The sequence below is a fragment of the Acinonyx jubatus genome, chromosome B3 (genome assembly GCF_027475565.1).
Source record: "Acinonyx jubatus isolate Ajub_Pintada_27869175 chromosome B3, VMU_Ajub_asm_v1.0, whole genome shotgun sequence".
Lineage (NCBI taxonomy): Eukaryota > Metazoa > Chordata > Mammalia > Carnivora > Felidae > Acinonyx > Acinonyx jubatus.
Genome location: NC_069386.1, coordinates 122,820,307 through 122,839,583, shown reverse-complemented (window position 1 = coordinate 122,839,583; position 19,277 = coordinate 122,820,307). Strand labels below are relative to the sequence as shown.

The 19,277-nt window shown below is 36.9% G+C and overlaps 1 protein-coding gene across 11 annotated transcripts in view; it reads left to right on the top strand.

Annotated features, from left to right (window-relative positions):
• CEP128 (centrosomal protein 128) overlaps positions 1-19,277 on the top strand; it is a 376,215-nt gene that overhangs the window by 105,645 nt on the left and 251,293 nt on the right. For all 11 annotated transcript variants that reach the window (XR_008299569.1, XR_008299568.1, XR_008299570.1 and 8 more), the window contains one exon: positions 12,244-12,594. Coding sequence is in view for 8 of the 11 variants with exons in the window: in XM_027066336.2 (XP_026922137.2) it covers positions 12,244-12,594 (351 nt within the window). In the remaining 3 variants the exon portion in view is untranslated. The remainder of the gene's footprint in view (positions 1-12,243; positions 12,595-19,277) is intronic.

Here is a 19,277-nt window from a genome sequence, read left to right as displayed (position 1 = left end):
ATTGGCAGATGTGGCTTGGCCTAGGCTTCTAAGAAAGGGTAGCATGAAGGGGGATATTCACTGCAGAACAAAATAAATTCTATCTATGAGACTTTGCTGGCCAGCAGCAAAAAGCCAAATTAGCAAGTATATTGTCTCCACCTCATTTCCACAGTTTAATTCTGTCTCTGTTGAGTCTGATTTGCCCCCAAACCTAGCTCAAGGGAGTACTGAACGTTCAGTTTTGTAGCCTCTGTGGAATGGGAGAATGTATTAGAAGGAATTGGGCATAGGGACTGACTGCTTTTGGTCCTAAACCACAGTGCTAGTAATCAGGTTTTCTTTTAGCTGAGAAACATGACCTTGCTTTGTCTTTGAGCCTAGCCCTGTGTCCATAGTTGGTACTCTGCGAATGCTGGCTGAATTCATGTTAATCCTAATATCATATTTACAAATACCTTCCTGTTCATTAGTAATGTTATATTCAATCTGTAGTTTCTTTGCAGGTTTTTGTTTTTGTTTTTTGTTTTTCAAGCCTCCTGTCCATTTTAGGTTTGTTAAAATTAAATCATCTATATATGCAAAGTCACATGGAAACTAAAATGTTCCAACATGCTAGAAAAGAGTTTAGCTTCAATAAACACACAAAAAAATAAATAAAATTTTAGTGTTCTTTTTTTTTTTTTTTTCCTGTACTTGAATCAGTTCTCTTTCTCACCTGAGAAATTTGCATCTCCTTTTGGCTGTAATATCCCTATTCAATCAATGTTTTCATCTTGTGTCTTCTTTAAGGAAGTCATATTTTGGACTGGAATTAGTCTTATCTTTGTTCACAGAGTCGATATTAAGGTAATTAATTGAATTCTGTTTCTAATGGTGTTCTACTTGAGGCTTGTGTGTTACTTATTAGCTTGAATGTCACTGTTTTTGTCCATATAAAGAACTGGATTTATATGCCTGTACTTTAAATATCGTTTTTGTTTCAGTGTATCCTTTTGATATAGAGAGTTGCTACTTTTCACGGTGCTGGGTATTTAGAGACCTTACTGTGAAACAGATCATTCTGTTGTGGTTTTGTGTGTTTTTATATGAGAAATATCGTAATTAATAAGGGTGTTTTCAACCAAGGAAACTTGGTAACCAAAACACCCTTAAAATAACTGGTTGTCAATACCAAGATATAAAAACTCTTAATCTTTGTAGTAATTAAAACTTAAAAGTATTTATTAGTTTTGGTAAAGTGGGTATAATACAAATACATAATTGTAAACGTTTTTAGTGTACTAAAAAAGTGTGTGGTGTGTGTGTTTATCTTCAACTGTGGTACCATATATTTGATGAATGTAAAACTGAAAGGCTAGAATTATAAGAATTAAAAGAAAAATTTATAGGTAATTTTGTCCTAGAATTTAGAAGGCACTTTAATCAAACTGTTTGGGAAGATTGAACACATTGAACAAGTGGCTTTTTCTCTGCACTGATTTTTCATTACTATATAGAGACTTTACAAATAATTGTATTTCTATTTGGTTTGCCCCCAATTTGGAATCATTCATTTTCAAACATTGCAAAATCAAGTTATTTTGAATTCTTACAAAAGATTATTTGCATATGTTTGGGAGAGGTGTCTAGTTGATCGGATTCTCTTGCTGATCTTTTTCCCTCTTCCCCCTTCTCCTCTCAACACCATTTCCCATTTCCCCTGCCAACACCAGTATTAGGAGCACTTCCATCATGAAGGAAGCTACCTAAGGGAAACAGAGGACAGGAGTGCTAGGCACACGCTTGCCCTGGCTGTGTCAGCTGCTGTTGACTTCTGAGATTGACTGCCACGGACACTCATTTTCTCTCTGGCTCTGTTTGTCTCTTTCTTCCCCCTGCCTCCTTTGCTTGCTCTCTTTCTCTTTATTACTTTCAATAGCAACTGCAAATTATCTTCTTTTTGATCCCTTAGCCACCGCCTAATGGTGTTAGCTCAGGGCTCTTTTCTTTTTGACAAAGAATCATTGCTAGAAAACATTATATAAAGTTAAGAACAGAGGTAGACAGTAAGAAATGAAACAGAAGTGTAGATTAGGTAGCATAAATTGGGAAGAGAGGCAAAATATGAAATACAGAAGAAAGAATTGCTCACATACATCACATTTATTAAAAATAACTGTTATGTCTCTGTTTCCCCAACTATGCTGTGTGGTGCTCTGTAGCAGTAGAATGGAGAACCACGCCTTCTTATTCATCTTTTTGTCTCAGAAGCTTGGTTGTTGCTGAGTGCAGTAAATGTTTATTGGAATGGATGAAAACATACCTGTATTTTCTTTGGAAAGACTGACAGATGATTTTTTTTCTTGCTTTTTCTTTTTTTTTTTTCCCTAGTCTCTTGAATGCCATAGATGGTCCTTATCTATTACAAGACAGCTCTATTGAATTTGATTGCTGAAATGAATTCGGATGAGGAAAAAATTGGTTCTAAAAGTCCATTCCTGCTTTAAAAAGATGATCTTCAATTATTTTTAATGTTGCTATAATATTTTAATATCCTAGTGTTAGCATAATGTCCTTTGGTGATTAATCTTTCTCAAGCACATATCTGATCATGTTATTCCCTTGCTGAACAACTTTTGAAAGCTTAAGCTGGATTTCACCATTCCCCCAACCTGGTTCCTGACCTTACTTTTTAAATCTCTTTTTAGCATTCTTGAAATTTACTCTTTTTTTCCCCTACTGTTTATTAATTTATTTTGAGAGAGAGAGAGAGCGAGTGAGCACGAGCAGGGGAAGGGCAGAGAGAGAGGGAGACAGAGAATCCCAAGCAGGCCCCGTGCTGCCAGAACACAGCCCCGCGTGGGGCTCTAACCCACAAACCATGAGATCATGACCTGAGCTGAAATCAAGAGTTGGGTGCTTAACCAACTGAGCCACCCAGGTGCCCTGAAAGTTACTCTTCATGAACAGCCCTGGTGGCCCAGCCTGTGGCTCTTGCCCGTGCTACCATTGGTCTTAAATGCCTGTCATTTGATCAGTGACCCAGTCTTTTCTGTTCTTGACACTTGAGTTTGCCCATTGTCTCCTTATTTTATGTGCCTTTCTTGATGAGTTCTTGCTGATCAGAGTAGTTTCTCTTGAATTTACTTGCTTAAATCCTATTTCTACTAGCCAGCACTGATGTCCCTTCCCTCCTGCTTAGCTGTATTTATCCCAATCAGTATTTCCCATACAGTACTTTCCTTGGTCCCTCGGCAGGGTCATGAACATAGGAGGGGATAGCTAGTCTATGCCTGATTTTGTTTTAACCAAGCCAACTCTATTCTGTGATTTTTTTTTTCCTTTCAGCTTCAGAAGTTTCCAGAAACATACATGCATCAGATATTGTATAATTCCTATTCAGGATTTCCTCCTAGCTCAGGAACATGGTATCTTACTTAATTATTTAAAAGGTTGTTTGGCTAGTATCCAAGTTGGTAATATAGTTACTAACTATATGGAATCAGTATTAGTTTTAATATTAGGGACCTGTGGCTAGTCTTTTTTTTTTTTCCTGCTGTAAACTACCTCCCTTACCTGGGATTGATTACTTTATCTCCTTGTCCCTCAATTTCCTTATCTCTAAAATGTAGGCATTGAATCACATCTCTAATTTTTTAAAAAAAATTTTTATTTTAGAGAGTGTGTGAGTGGGAGGGAGGCAGAGAGGGAGAATCTTAAGCAGGCTCCATGCTGATCATGGAGCCCAACACGGGGTTTAATCTCATGACCCTGGGATCATGACCTGAGCCAAAATCAAGAGTCAGATGCTTAACTGACTGAGCCACCCAGGCACCACCTCACTACTTTTTAAAATGGAATCTCGGGGCGCCTGGGTGGCTCAGTCGGTTAAGTGTCCGACTTCAGCTCAGGTCACGATCTCGCGGTCTGTGAGTTCGAGCCCGCGTCGGGCTCTGGGCTGATGGCTCAGAGCCTGGAGCCTGCTTCCGATTCTGTGTCTCCCTCTCTCTCTGCCCCTCCCCCGTTCATGCTCTGTCTCTCTCTGTCTCAAAAGTAAATAAACGTTAAAAAAAAACCAAAGTGTTAAAATAGAATATCTCTTTTACATTTTCTGTTTTCGTTTTAATGCCTTATTCATTTGAGTACGCTGTCTGTTGTTTTCTTAAAATTTGAATACGACCACTGCAGCAATTAAAAAGGGAGCCATTGGCAGCCAAAGCCAGTTTCAAGGGGAGAGTTCTTTTCTCCCATCTTCTAAATGCATTGCTGTAATGCTAATGCATTTTTTTTTTTTTAATTCTTTTTTAAAACGTTTATTTTTGAGAGAAAGAGCAAGTGAGCGTGCGTGTGCGTGCAAGCCGGGAGGGGCAGAGAATTCAAGCAGGCTCTGCGCTGTCAGCACAGAGCCTGTTAACAGGGCTCGAACTCATGAACTGTGAGATCATGACCTGGGCTGAATTCAAGAGTCTGACACTTAACTGACTGAGCCCCTGTAATGCATTCTTTAATACATTCTTTTCCTTTCTGTCTATTCTTTGGCCATTTTAATACAAGGACGAAAAGAGTTAACATAGTAGTTAACAGTTTCCTTAGGCCTGCTTGCAAAATAGGCCCTTGTTTGGCATCTGGGAGCCTTAATGATGATCAAGTTAGAAACTTTCCTTGATGAGTGTAGCTCATGGTGCCTAGACCTTTTGTACAAAGAATATGGTTTATGTTGAACACTTGCTTTCTTTCTGGGAGTCTGGAATTTTGGTATATACCAGGCAGATGGTACGTAAGTGACTAGTTGTAATTAAAACTTGAGGAACTGAGTCTCTAGTGAGCTTTCTTGGTAGATAGTACTTCATACATGTCGGAATTCACTGCTGGAAGAATTGAGTACACTCTGTGTGACTACTGAGACAGGACTCTTGGAAGCCTGTGCCTGGTCTCCACTGGTTTATGCCCCACATTGTTTTCTCTTTGCTGATTTTGCCGTGTATCTTTTCACTCTCATAAATCTTAGCGTAAGTACGACTATATACTGAATCCAGTGACTCCTTCAAGTTCTCGCCACACCTGAGACCCTCAACACAACTGCTCATTAACATGTTTTCCTACCTGAAGAAAGAGAAACAGAAAAAGACATTAAATGTATGTTTTAGGTTAAGTTGGAGCTTTTAAGCTTTATAAACCTTTGGTAACGTACTGTGAAAGGGATCAGGACATACCACCCCAACATATGCCACTTTGGTATATTGATTACTTTGAGCTGAAGGCACTTGAGAAATAGTAGATGCAGGAAGGGTACTCTGAGCTCTTTTTCTACCTAAAAAGAAGATACCCTGAGGTAGATACCTCAAGAATCCCCTGAGGAAGATACCCTCCCTCTACCAGGAAGAGAAGAACATTTTTTATCATTGGAAACTGGGAGCTGATTCCAAAATGGATCTGAACAGACAAACCTAAAATAACCCTGATCTTCCGTTAGTTTCCACCATGTATTTCCTAGTCACTTGTCTACAGTTTACTGCCCCCTAGAAGCTCATTAGATCCCTTTTCCTTTTTTTTGTCATAAATTAGAATTTATAAATTCAAATGAATTAAAAAAGGCTTAGAAGCTCTTGGTCCTAACCACTTTTATGGGTCTTCATGTTTCCAACAAAGGCTCTTAGGTATATGTATAAATATTAAATAAAATTTGTGTGCTTTTCTTCTGCTAATCCGTCTTATGTTGGTTTAATTATCAGGACCAGCTACAGAACCTAAAAGGTTCCCTTTAGGAACCAAAAAGTCTTCTCTACCAAAAAACTGGAAGGAATTCTTGGGAAAAAGAACATTTTTATGTTTTTGGATTACGTTTGTCTTTGACAGTACTTATGTAGTGATAAATAAATAATAGACTTGATTAAGTGATATGAAATTTAACCACCCTGCTCTAGTGGCTGAGATAATTTCATATAATTTAATTGTAAAAAGTTCTTTAGGATAGAAGAGGCTTCCAGGAATGTATGATAGTATTAACAGAATTGAAAATCATTCTAATGGAATAAATAAAATTGCTTTTCATTTAGCATTTCATGTAGTACATAGGAAAATACCAATATTTAGTATATGAAAACATATATTTGTGGGTTAATGATGTGTTTGTTTACTTGTGTGCTCTATGTATATGTGTGTGTGCTAAGGATTGTTATGAGGGTTCTGTAATCTCTTGATTGTTGGGGGAGAAATGTATATTACAACTAGATAATTATGATTGGTTATTTGAGGAAGAGGGATTAAAAAAAAGTCAAAACAGTGGCTGAGTAGAACCTGCCAAGGAATGAATATAGGAAGGAATTCTATGACAGGTTTTACCTGAAGTATAACACAGATAGACTGTTGGGAGCAAATCAGTAGCAACAGTTTCCAGACTCAGGGCAGTTAGAGGCAGTGTTCATCCAGTTCAAATTCAAACCTACTTTCCCATCAGTAGTGAGAACTACAATTCCTCAGGATTAGAACCTCATCCTTTTCTGTTTATTTATACTAACATACCCAATCAATACCGTGATGTTTTCAAATACTCTTCTCAGTGAAATATTGTATGTAATATGTTAATATGAAAGTGTATAATTTTTAAAATGTGAGAACAAAGGAATTTATGTGTTGAAGCTCTGGGCTTACGTATATTAATCATGTGCCTATTCTTGTTCTGTAATTGCAGAAGAATAAATAGTGTTGAACTAATTTTCCTCCTGGGTTCAAAAGCTTGCTGGAGAAATTTGAAAAATTTGTATACTTGAGTCCATTATAAATTTGAGGCTCACTGTGACCTTATTTCTGTTTGTTAGCTTTTAAACATTTATCTCTTGTTCATTTTCTCTTCTTTTCCTATAGCAGTTATTTCAGACTTTCTCACTATTTAAATATACAATTCCATTCCCATTTCTATACTCTCTCAGCAGAGAAAGTCTACTGCCATTTTATTAGCAGGACCACCTTTTTGTTAGGAGTTGGGCATCAAATAAATTCAGTTTTTTTGACATACTAAAATTAAGATGTCTGTGGGATTCCCAAATGTAGCCTGTCATTATGTAGTTAGGTATTTAAAGGCCTGGAATTTATCAGTCTGGCTCCTGAACTAGAAATCACTTATATTTCTGTCTACCTACATACTTACTTATTAGAGATATTTTATAGATAGGATGGTGCTTAATACTAGAACCCTATAGCATTATCTGTATTTAAAGGCTAAATGTAGAAGAGACCCAGGAAAGGAGATTATTAAAGAACAGGAAGAAAAAGAACTAGTAAAGAGCGGTATTATGAAAGTCAGGGAAGAAGAGAGACGTAAAAATCAGAAGGGGCAATTGACAGTGTCACATAGGAAACTAGAATAGATTGTTAAAGAGTTTGTTGTGTTTGGCTATCGGTGATCTTTGGGCGTCTTGATGAGAGTTATTTTAATTGTATGGTAGGGATGGAACCGAGATCCAATGAATGGAGAAATGAATTAGGAATAAAATTGTGAAGTATCAGGTGTGGACTGCTCTTTCTAGGAGTTTGGCCTAATAGAAGAGTGTAGGGTGCTGGTTAGATCATGTTGGATTGATAAAGGTTTTGTTTGCTTCATTAAAAAATAATATTGTGATTTTATTTTCTTATTCAAGTATAATTAACACACTGTGCTACATTAGTTTCAGCTATACAACACAATGACTTAACAATTTCACACATCTTTCAGGGCTCATCAAGATATAACCCCATCCCCTCTTCTGTGACAACAGCTAGTTAATTTTTTTTTTCTGTTTAAGAGTCTATTTTTTCTATTGAAGAGTCTATCTATTTTTGTCTGTCTCTTTTTTATTTGTGCATTTGTTTCTTAAATTTTGCATATGAGTGAAATAATATGATATTTGTCTTTCTCTGACTTATTTCACTTACCTTTATACCTTCTAGGTCCATCCATGTTGTTGCAAATGGCAAGATTTTTTTATTTTTTACATTGGAATAGTATTCCAGTGTGGTGTGTGTGTGTGTGTGTGTGTGTGTGTGTGTGTGTGTGTGTGTGTGTGTGTGTATCACCTCTTTATCCATTCATCTATGAGTGGATACTTGGGTTGCTTCTATATCTTGGCTATTGTGAATAATGCTGCAATAAACATAGGGATACATGCATCTCTTTGGATCAGTGTTTTCATTTTCTTTAGGTAAATGCCGAGTAGTGGAATTACTGATCAGATGGTAATTCTAGTTGTAATTTTTTGAGGACCCTCTATACTGTTTCCCCACAGTAGCTGTTCCAGTTTGCATTCCCTCCAACAGTGCATGGAGGTTCCTTTCCCACCCTCCCCCGCCCCCCCACATCCTCACCAACACTTGTAATTTCTTGTGTTTTTGATTTTAGCCATTCTAACAGGTATAAAGTGATATCTCAATATGGTTTTAACTTGCATTTCCCTGATGATTAATGATGTTGAGCATTTTTTATGTGTATGTTGGCCATCTGTAAGTCTTCTTTGGAAACAGATCTGTTCAGGTTCTCTATTTTTTATTTGGATTATTGGGTTTTTTTTGGTATTGTGTAAGTTCTTCATGTAGTTTGGATATAAACTCCTTATATGATATATCATTTTTAAATATCTTCTACATGTTGGTAGGTTGCCTTTTTGTTTTCTTGATAGTTTCCTTTACTGTACAAAAGCTTTTTATTTAGGTGCAGTTCCAATAATTTAATTTTGCTTTTCTTTTCCTTGCCAAAGGACATATTTAGAAAAATTGTTTCTATGGCCATTGTCAAAGAAATTACTGCCTATGTTTTCTTTTAGGAGTTATGGTTTCAGGTCTCATGTTTAGGTCTGTAATCTATTTTGAGATTATTTTTAGGTATGGTGTAAGAAAGTGGTCCAGGTTCATTCTTTTGCATGTAGCTGTGTAGTATTTCCAGCATTGTTTGTTAAAGAGACTGACTTTTCCTATTGTATATTCTTGCCTTCTTTTTCATAGATTAATTGACCTTAAAAGCATGGGTTTATTTATGGATTCTTGATTCACACTGATCTTTGTGTCTACACTTGATCTTAGCCAAAAGGCCGAGAAGCGATTGATCTTTGTGTCTATTTCTGTGCCAGTACCATACTGCTATGATAACTATAGCTTTGTAGTATACTGAAATCTGGGATTGTGATACCTCCAGCTTTGTTCTTTTTTTTCAAGATTGCTTTGGCTATTTGGAGTCTTTTATGGTTCCATACAAATTTTAGGATTATTTTTTCTAGCTCTGTGAAAAATGTTTTTGGCATTTTGATTGGGATTGCATTAAAAGGGTAGATTGTTTTGGGTAGTAGGGACCAATCCATGAACATGGAATACCTTTCCATTTGTTTGTATCATCTTCAATTTGTTTCATTAAAAAAAAAAAAATTACTGTGATTTTTAAAGATGGGAATAGTAGAGAATAATGATCCAAGAGGAAAAGAGAGGTTCAATACAAGGAAGAGAAGGCATAATTGTTGTAGTGAAGCCCTTGATGGAAGTGGAAGGACATTACAAAGATAGGCTAATTTATTTAAGAAGGATCCCTTTTTCCCAGAGGCTGGAGAGGAGGACAGATTAGCCATTGGTAAGTTTTACAATAATACATTAAGGAAATTTGGGTGATGTCCTGCCTAATGGCCTCAATTTTATTTCTTAAGGAGGAGCTATGTTACATACTAAAAGTGAGTGAAAAGATGGTAGGTCTGAGACAGGACATTTTAGATGGGCCACATGTGGATTGGAAAGCGGCATGCAGTAGAATTTCTGGGCATTGAGGAGTTGCCTGTCCATGTGCCATCACATCAACTAATACTCCTGTGTGATTTTTCTTAGAGGACTCAGTAACTGGATATAGGAAACAGGAAATTCGTCAATTCCCCAAGAGCTGACGATTTTGCCATTCAAGTTTTGTTTTAAATAGGAGTTTGAAACATGAACAACAGAGTGGCTAAAGTGAAAATTAAGGAAATTAGGTCAAAGAACTTGGATTTAAAGCCAGCAAACGAAATATCAAGGCGTGGTCATCTTCCTGACAATGAGGAGCAGATGTATCACAAGAAAAGGAGTGAGGGAGCTGGGCAGATTGGTAGATAAAGCCTAAGGCCTAAGGGGTAGGAAGGAGGGGGAGGATGGGGTAGTGGGAAGGAGAGGGAGTACTTGGACAAACCTCTTACTTCAAAGGTGGCAGTTCTGAAAAAAGATAACTCGCTAAGATAGGACTGTGGGAGTAGGTGACAAAGAGGCATGGAATTAGGGTCATCTGAGAATCTGTCCTCTTAGCAAAGAGTTGGAAACATGGCCTCTGGAGTCAGACAATCTGGGTCTGAATCCTGTTCCCTCACATATTAGGTATGTGACCTAGGGCAAGTTCCAAGTGTTGGTTACTCATCACTAAAATCAAGATAATAATAGTGGGATTGAATGAGATCATTCTTATAAAGCATTTGCTTAGTCCTTTGTATAACTCAAGTGCTCAATAAACTTCAATAGTAGTAATAATAATAATAATTACTATTATTGCTGGTTCCTCATTTAGATCTCAGCTCCTATGTCACCTCCTGAGAGAGAACCCTCTCCGGCCAGGCTGTAAGATACAGGCCTCTTCAAGTAACCACCCATCATTTTAGTATCTAGCATTATCTATTCTTGTAATCTAGTTGTTAGTGTGAATAGCTCCCCAATTTAGATTAAGCCAGGTCTTATTAGCCATTCAGTAAACTATGTGCTAACACATAGGAAGGGTACCCAGTCTCCGAAGCGTTGGTTGGGGGAAAAAAAAAAATACTAGTACCTCTCTCTGCTGATGGAGAAATCACATGAATACTGCTTGTTGATAAAGTCGATTTCTAGCTTCATGGTAAAACTTTTAGATAAGGGCAAAGGGTAAACAGCCAGCATCATGGTTTTCTGATTTCATTTTAGAATTTTCCACACAAACTTGTGCATAGTTCTCAATTTACTGTTTTGGTTGGGTAGATAAAGGAATGACTCCTCTCTTCCAGACTGCACTGAATTTAGCAAACTGAGCAAATGCAAACCTGTTGCTTGGAAAATGAAGCTTATTTTAAGGCATTATTTTTATTTTTTTGCCAGAATGTCAAACCATGACTTTAATCATGGGAGAAATTGTATTTAACTTTATTTGAGCCACAGTTCAAATATAATGGAATCTGGAACTGAACATTATGCTGTTAGAGTCAGAGGAAGCTGGTAAATATTTCCAGTCTTCATATGTAGGCACCTTACAACACTGTAGATGATATTTATTGTTTGTCCTAGTGTCATCTTAGTCCTCTGGACACATGGTCTTTTCAGGTTATCTTTGTCACCCCCCGTATTTAGAAAGTAAGGCTCAGGAGGAACAGCTTATGGGATACATTATTTCTGAATTTGTCACTCCTTTCCAAAGCTTTATAAGATTGAAGATGGAAACATTCTTTTATTTGTATAAAATGTTATATAAAAGCAGTGCCTTCTCATTTTTGAAGTTAAAAATAGATCTTCACCAATTCTTCCCAAATTAAAAATAGGTATGAATCATGATGATTTAGTGCAATTTCCAAATGTATGGTTGACCACTTCTGTTTTAGGGAAACTAGATTTTAAGAGTTCAGGTTTGCTTTTCTTGATTATTACGTATTCCAAGTAAATTTAAGTTTGTTTAAATATCTGTCCCACAGTGATTCATATAAGCTTGAGATAAGTTCAGCAACTTGTAATGTTAGACTTAGCTGGAAATAACCTATCTATAAACACTTTGAGAGCCTTTTAAATAGACTTTCAAGTATAGTATTATCTATACTGATGTTTGTATCATCAATGCACATTTTTATTATAGATTTTTATTTTATTGTAACATTTTATGTGCTGCCAGAAAGTGAAATATTATGTATGATTGCTATGATAGTCTGACAATTGTAAAATATTGATCTTTTTTCCAGTTGGACAAAGCAAGAGAGTTTACAAAAGTAATGCACATTGTTTTTCTCACCAACAAGGCCTTCTATTTCAGTGACAGTCAATTGGAAAATACATATCTTCCCTTTTTGGATAATGAAATAGTGTAAAAAAGGAAACTATTCCTATAAAAAATTATTCCCAACTAATGTTCTTATAAAATACACAGAAGGGGACTCATATTTTCTAGACTGATTACTAATGAAATTTAATACAGATGATTCCCACTTCAGTGACATTAGAGATTCTTGTTTGATGATATGTTATGCATCCAATTTTGACAAGAACATGTTCCTAATATTTCACATGCTTTATTCCCAGAATTTAACACGTGAATTGGAGAACAGGGAAAAGCAGCAACTACAGATGTTGGATCAACTTAAGGAGATCCAGAATCACTTTGAGACTTGTGAGGCCAAACATAAGCGCGCTGACCTTCAGATCTCAGAGCTGACTCACCATGCTGAGGATGCCACCAAACAGGCCGAGCAGTACCTTCTCGAGTTCCAGCAGTCAGAGGCCCTGAGACAGGCAGCGGAGAAGAGGAGAGAAGAGCTGAAGACGAAAGCTCAGGAGTCCATTAGACAGTGGAAGCTTAAGCATAAGAAAATAGAGCGAGCACTGGAGAAGCAGTCTGAAACTCTTGAGCAACTGACAGACAAGAATAATCAGGTATAAAAGCCAAATTCCCAATGGGTGATTTTTGCTGTGACCAACCATTCATTCATCCATCCTTTGAACAAACACTTGAATGCCATGCTGTTCATATAGTCTATCAAGATGTCCTTGATAGAGAGTCTTTATGTCTTGGCTATTTCAAGGTAAAAAGTAACTTAGTTTTTTTAACTTCTTAAAGCCTTTTTCATAGTTTAACATTCTGTAGATTTTTAGAGTTTGGCCCTTAAAAGAGATCCACCTCCTCCCCCATCTCCCAGTTTAGCTTTTAGTTCCCTAAGTTGAAATTGTTCTTTAATATTCAAATGGAAAAAGAGTAGTGAAATCTTCCATAACATCACTTGACTTTTTCCCCCAGTGTATGAATTTTAGAATCTCATCTTGTTATGTATTTCAATTTAAGTATTAGTTGGAAAGAGACATTTAAAGATGTGGTAGTTACTACTGGACCATTTTTTTGGCAGTAACTACAATGGGTTTAATTAAATGAGTGATGTTCACAGTCTCACTGAGTAGTGTTATCAGGTCGCAAGCCTCTTTAAAACTCGGCTTTTGTGCCTTTTTGATAGCAACAAAAAGCATTTCCCTGATCCATGTGTGCATTTCACATCATCTTTTGTATAATCAGTTAGTTTAAATGGATTTTATGCTCCTATGTTGATTCTCAACTCTATATTTGGGTTGAATTAAACCAAGATGTTTATAATATGATCAGGAAAGTCAGGATTGACTTTTATCCATGTGTATTCTTGGTTTATCATTTCTCCTTTGTCATTTGTCACTTGTCAAGAATTCTGAACATTCCAGAAGAATAATCATTTGGATAAGTTGACTTTGTTTCAAAAGAAAACAAACTGTGGGGCAATTATATTTATAAAATCCATTGTCAGCCCTTAAGAGTGACAGATGCTTATTTCAGATGAGCTGGCATGGAGAAGATGCTTTACCATTTAGATACGAATGTCTCAGATATAAGATGGAGGAAGTGATCACCTTGGGCTCACTGTGGAGGGCTTTTCAATTTAACCCATCTGACACATACTGGGTGACTGGTTGCCCTGAGGTAAAGCAGTTCTAAAGCTTTCAGACTTGAATCTGAACTGATTTGATCCCAGGAAATTGCTCTACCTTGATTATTCTGTTGTCAGTTTGGTCTGGTAACTGGTTCAGTGAGCATGACTGTAGGGGAGGCAGCTAGAAAGAAGGGGGGGGTGAGAGGGGTAGACTGATTGAGAAGTGTCTGGGGATTTTACTTAATTAGAGGAAATTTAGAAGAGTCCATGTCATCAGATGGTATCCTAATCCACAATGCAGAGTTTTCTAGATGGAATTTTTTAGAATATTCACAATTGTTAAACAGTTATTTCCCAGAATGCTTCTGATATAATTATTTTTATCACTTAGCATTGCTAATGATAAGCAAAGAAGTAGTTTTAAAGTGATTGCCACAGTTAGGGTAGTATCACAATTATCACAGCAGGCTTTGTAATTTTCACTTTAAAAGCCTTAAAAATTAATGCAGCATGTTGGAGTTAGAGCAATGGTTGATCAAAGAAGAAAGGGTAACATATTTCACTGCAAATTCAAGTGTCCGGTAAATCCATGATGTGGAAATACACTGTAAATAATTTCAGAAAAAAAGCATGTATATTTTTATGTCTTAGTGAATAATACCCCTAAGGAGTATTTAATACTTAATAAAATCACAAAGCCACCCTAAGGCATTAGTTATACAGCCTATTCCTTTTTTGTTTTGTTTTGTTTTCTTTTTTGGATTAATTATTTTCAAAAAGTGACTCCAGGGTATATTTGGAAGTATGTATTAAAATAAAAATAATACTGATTTACAAATAAAACACATTATGTTTTACAGAATAAATTAATTGCTTACTAAGTAACTTTGTTGAGCCATTTTCCATGCTTAAATGATGCAATTTTTTGTGTTTTCTAAATACTTCTGTGTCTACTTCTCTCTTTTTCCAACATAATTTATTTTCTGCTTTAAGATTTCCCACTTAAAAATGTAGTAGAAGGCTAAAGGGTTTTATTCTCCTAAAAATTGCACTGATTTCTTTTTTTCTCTTCTACATTTTTGGAATTTTGGTAAGATTATCAGATACATATTCTATTATAGAACTACTTCATTATTGAACGATATGAAATACCAAACAAAAAGCAAAGCATTGCAGAAAAAAACCAGGGAGATCAGATTGTATACTTTCCTTGAAAGAAAATGGCATGGATGTTGACATTAGGGAATCATGATGTTCTTTAAGAATATGTAGATGAACACATATTGGAAGACCTAAAATTCTGTTGATACAAATAAACTAATCATTAGTTGTGATTCTTGTGTCTTTATATTTTTTATTTTTTATGCATTTTGTCATTATCTTTTTTAAAGTGTTGTTTGAAGTTATTGGTTCTTGTATGTGCTTTGAAAATGATAAAGGAAAAAATGTTGAACTTGGATTCTGATCATAATGTATGCTTTTCTGAATATTTCCAAATTTATATAACTTTTTAGGTTGTTTGTTTTTCTTGCTGAGTTGGCAGAATAATTGGTTTGGCCCTGAATATTGAGCTTTTTACTTGATAATATTTGACTTCAAGAATCTTAAATTGCCATCTTTTCCTTTTGTGTATTGCCTTCATGCTGAGGAGAAAAAGAGTGTATGTAATATATACTGTCTTTTAAAAGCTGAGTTTTTTAATTTAAAGGTTGAAAAGTAAGAAGGATCAGTGATAAAGTACATTTTAAATATGTACCAGTTCTATCACATGCAATTTTAGAAAGGCTCATGTACTGATATATTAGAATAATCCAGCAGTCTGTCTGCATGTACCCTCAAATGCAGAAAAATAACTTTTTTTTCTTTCAAAAATTTCTGTCTACCTTTTAGTTAATTCAAACAAATAAACAGACACAACTTGCATGGACAACTTTGTGGTCAGGCTTTTGAGGAGTTGGTTCCTGTTCTTATTAAGGTTTTAGACAGTATCATTCTTCTGGCTTCACACAGCCATTTTCAGTCCTTCTTTCACAATCTTCTCTTATAGCTTTTCGTCTTTGGAAGCAGGGTTTGTTTGGTTAGAACATTCTCTTCTCATTGATCCTGACTGCTGCTTATTTTCCATTACGCCTCCACATTTCTCAAAGATTTTTACACCTGGCTTCCCCTCAACCTGTTTCATTACATGCAAGTCTTATCATCTTTGATGATTCCAAAGTTCAAGTTGGCAACCCATTGAACTCTGTGTCCTTAAGCTTCACTAATTTCCCATTTTACAGTGACCTTCAAGTTGCTCAGCAGCTAATTTCTGTGGGTAAAATTTGTCCTCATCTGTAATTCTCTATGTTCATATCTTCAGTTCCAAAATTTCAATCTCTGATCTTACACATTTCTTTTATTCCCTTTTCCTTTTTTAACCATTAACATCTGATTTTGATTTTCCACATTCCTCTGGTTGACCAGCCATTTCCTGGAATCTATTTTTTCCTGTCAACTGGACTTCGTGAAAAGCTACTCTGATGACATGCTCATCATCATCTTCAGTTTCTTCCACCTCACGTGTCTTACTGATCGTCAATCTGGAATCAAACCAACTCTTTACTTTTTCCATTTTCACTCCTGAATAGTACCAGCACAATTTACATAGAAATATCAGTTAGCTCCTATAGTGGTCTTGATTATCCCCATCTCCCCCTGCCCCAGTCTGTTTCGTTCAAAAAGTAATGTAGGCCAGTTACCAAGCACACAGCCCTGTTCTGATCAATGAAGAATGAGTTATGAAATCTGTTGGGGGAGCTTCCGGTAAACATTTACTCACTTCTGAAGAAGATACCTAAGAGAGATTTTCTCCTTCTCTGGTTTTGTTGTATTTGGCTGTGATACCTGCAGTGGCTGAAGCTGGCTGTCTTGCAATGGTCCTGAGAATGAAGTCTCACACACAGGAAGGTATTGCCAAGAGAAATTCAGAGAGGTGGACCTGAACTTTGACACCGTGTCTAGAGCAGTTCTGCATGGAATGATATTAAATTACCTTGTAGTTGAAGTCAACCTGAACTGGAGTGTTTCTGTACCGTCAGCTGAAGATAGTCAAGCTGATATGAGACATCAATTCTGGGAGCCAGGAGCTTTAAGTAAAAGAGCCTAAAATGTAGGATTGACTAAGTGGGGAATAAAGTGGGGACCGGAGGAGCCTACCTTTCTAAATGGAAAGTTGGCAAGCTGTGCTATTGGAAGTAGTTAGTTGAACCATTGGAAATCATATGTTGGGTTAGTGATGTTGTGCCTCAGAGTGGGGTATTAAATGACCAGAATGAAAACTTGAGGACGTTGGCGTGTGTTGTGAACGTACTGCAGCCTTCAGAAGAGGCACACAAGAGAAAGACAAGTGTAGGTTGAAGCCTGCCTGTCTATATAAGCAGAGAAAAATAAATAATAAAAGCAGAGAGCAAGATGTTTTGGGGGTAGAGAGATTGAAAATCTGCAATTTATAATCCAAATATACAGAGCCTGTAATTTGGAGTTTTTTTTAGCATTGGAATAGCCAAATGATCTATGCATGCTGAAGTTAGCCCAAGCAAGAGAGGGAGGTAGGAAACAGAAATAAAAATGGGATAAAAAAACAAGCCTGATTTCTCAGGCCCCTTTCAAGTGCTTCTCCTTAAGCATTCCTGGCCTGACAAAGGGGATCCAAGTCCATTGTTTTGAATTCCCTCAAGATAAAGCTTATTCAACTGAGGGCCCCTGGGAATGTCCAGGATATTGAGGTAGCAGTTGAGACACGGTCATTTTCAGACTCAGAGACCATGTCTAGACAAAAACTTGGGCTGTGGCTACCAGCCAAGCAATTAACAAAAAGAAAATAGAACTTACTTAGTTTTTAGTAACTATATTGGCAAAGAAATTAAAAATTTGACCAATATAGTCTGTGACTGTCCACTCTAAGGCTGCCACTTGTTGTCATGTGATGTGCTGCTTGGAACACTGAAGCAGAGGGCAAAACCTGGAGAACTGTAGAGAGGCAGAGCCTGAGTTTTGAAGGGCTCTTCTTGAACTGTTCCATCTGTGGTGTTCCTGTTATGTGAGAAAAATAAATACCTTTGCTGTTTAAACCAACTTCAGGAAGACATTATAGTCTTTTGTGTTCCAAGATGTTTTACCTGCTAAAGCTTCGTCTTGAAAATATAATTTTCATTGTCAGAGCTGCATGGAAGTCTCTTAACTTCTGGCCAGGGGCGTCTGTTATGTGTTCCACACATTAATCACTGTCTTGAAGCCACGTCTCCTTGTTCTCAGGCCCGTCCTGCATGTCCTTATAGTCAAGACTTGTCCATTTCTGTCTTCTCTAGTATGGTAAACAGAGTGACCTCCCAGAAATGAGTTACCCTAATTTTTGGACACTGTGAACATGATGAGCTATCACTCTCATGATTATGTTATATGGCACAGTTGACCTGAAGATAAGGAGATTATCCAGATGGGCCTAATCTAATCACAAGAGTCCTTAAGAGCATAGAAATTTTTCTGGCTGTTGAGAGAAGGGGAAGTCCAAGGCTTTGAAACAAGAGAAAGATTCATTGTGGTGTCACTGGCTGCAGTCTGAGGAGTCCATGAGCCAAGGAGTGTGGGTGGCCTTAGAAGCTCATAGCAACCCCTGGCCCAAAGCTAGCCAGCAAACTGGGACCAGAGTGGTGAAAGCATGGAACTAAATTATTCCAACAACATGGATGAACCTGAAAGTCTCCCCCGAAAGCCTCCAAGTAAGAGCCCAGGCCAGCTGACACCTTGATTTTAGCCTTAGGAAACCCTGGGCACAATACCTCTCCTGGCCTTAGGATCTATGGAAACAGATAATAAATGGGTATTGTTTTAAGCTATGGAGTTTGTTGGAATTTGTTACACTGCAATAGAAAAATAATACACCTACCCTTAGACCCTATAGTTCTAGCCATTTTTCCTGCCTTTCAAGGTGAATCCTTTCCTCTGTGGACCTGAGTCTTTTCAATCCAGGGACCTTGCTTTTTCAATTATACCTCTTCTTCACAGAGTTGATCACTGTCTTGAACAAATACCTCCTTGAGATCTTGGCTTCTCCTTGAACTTGAATCTTCTGTCTAACCAAACTCTTTTCTACTTACTAGTCTTCATCCCAACCCTATGATATAGGTGTTATTGTTATCTTCATAAAGATAAATAATTTCCTTAAGGCCCAAGAATGACTTATGGTTGATCTGAGAATCATATTCAGTTCTTTCTGGTCACAGCCCAATTGCATAACCACCTCCTTTCATTATTTCTCATGCCAGCTTCATTCTGTTTCTCCTTTGCTAAAACTGACAAGGATTTGAGGAAACTATTTTTTTGGAGTGATTGCCTTATTGCAGTTTATCATGAATTGTTTCATACTGAAGTATAAAACATAAATTGTAAAACTTCCTTGTAAGTATTTGTGTCTTTAGTCATTATTTCTAATTCTGAAATGAGAATCTTAATTTTCTTTTTTCTGTCATCAAGCCGTGACATGTGCCCATAAGCAGGGACAGAGATTGTTCTCGGTGCCAGTGTTGGGGGTTGATGGGGAGAAATGATTTCAGCTTCCTTAGCTGCTGGCTTTTTCACTGCATTGGTGGCTGGTGAGGATGAGAGGGTTAGTTCTTGGCCTCCATCCCG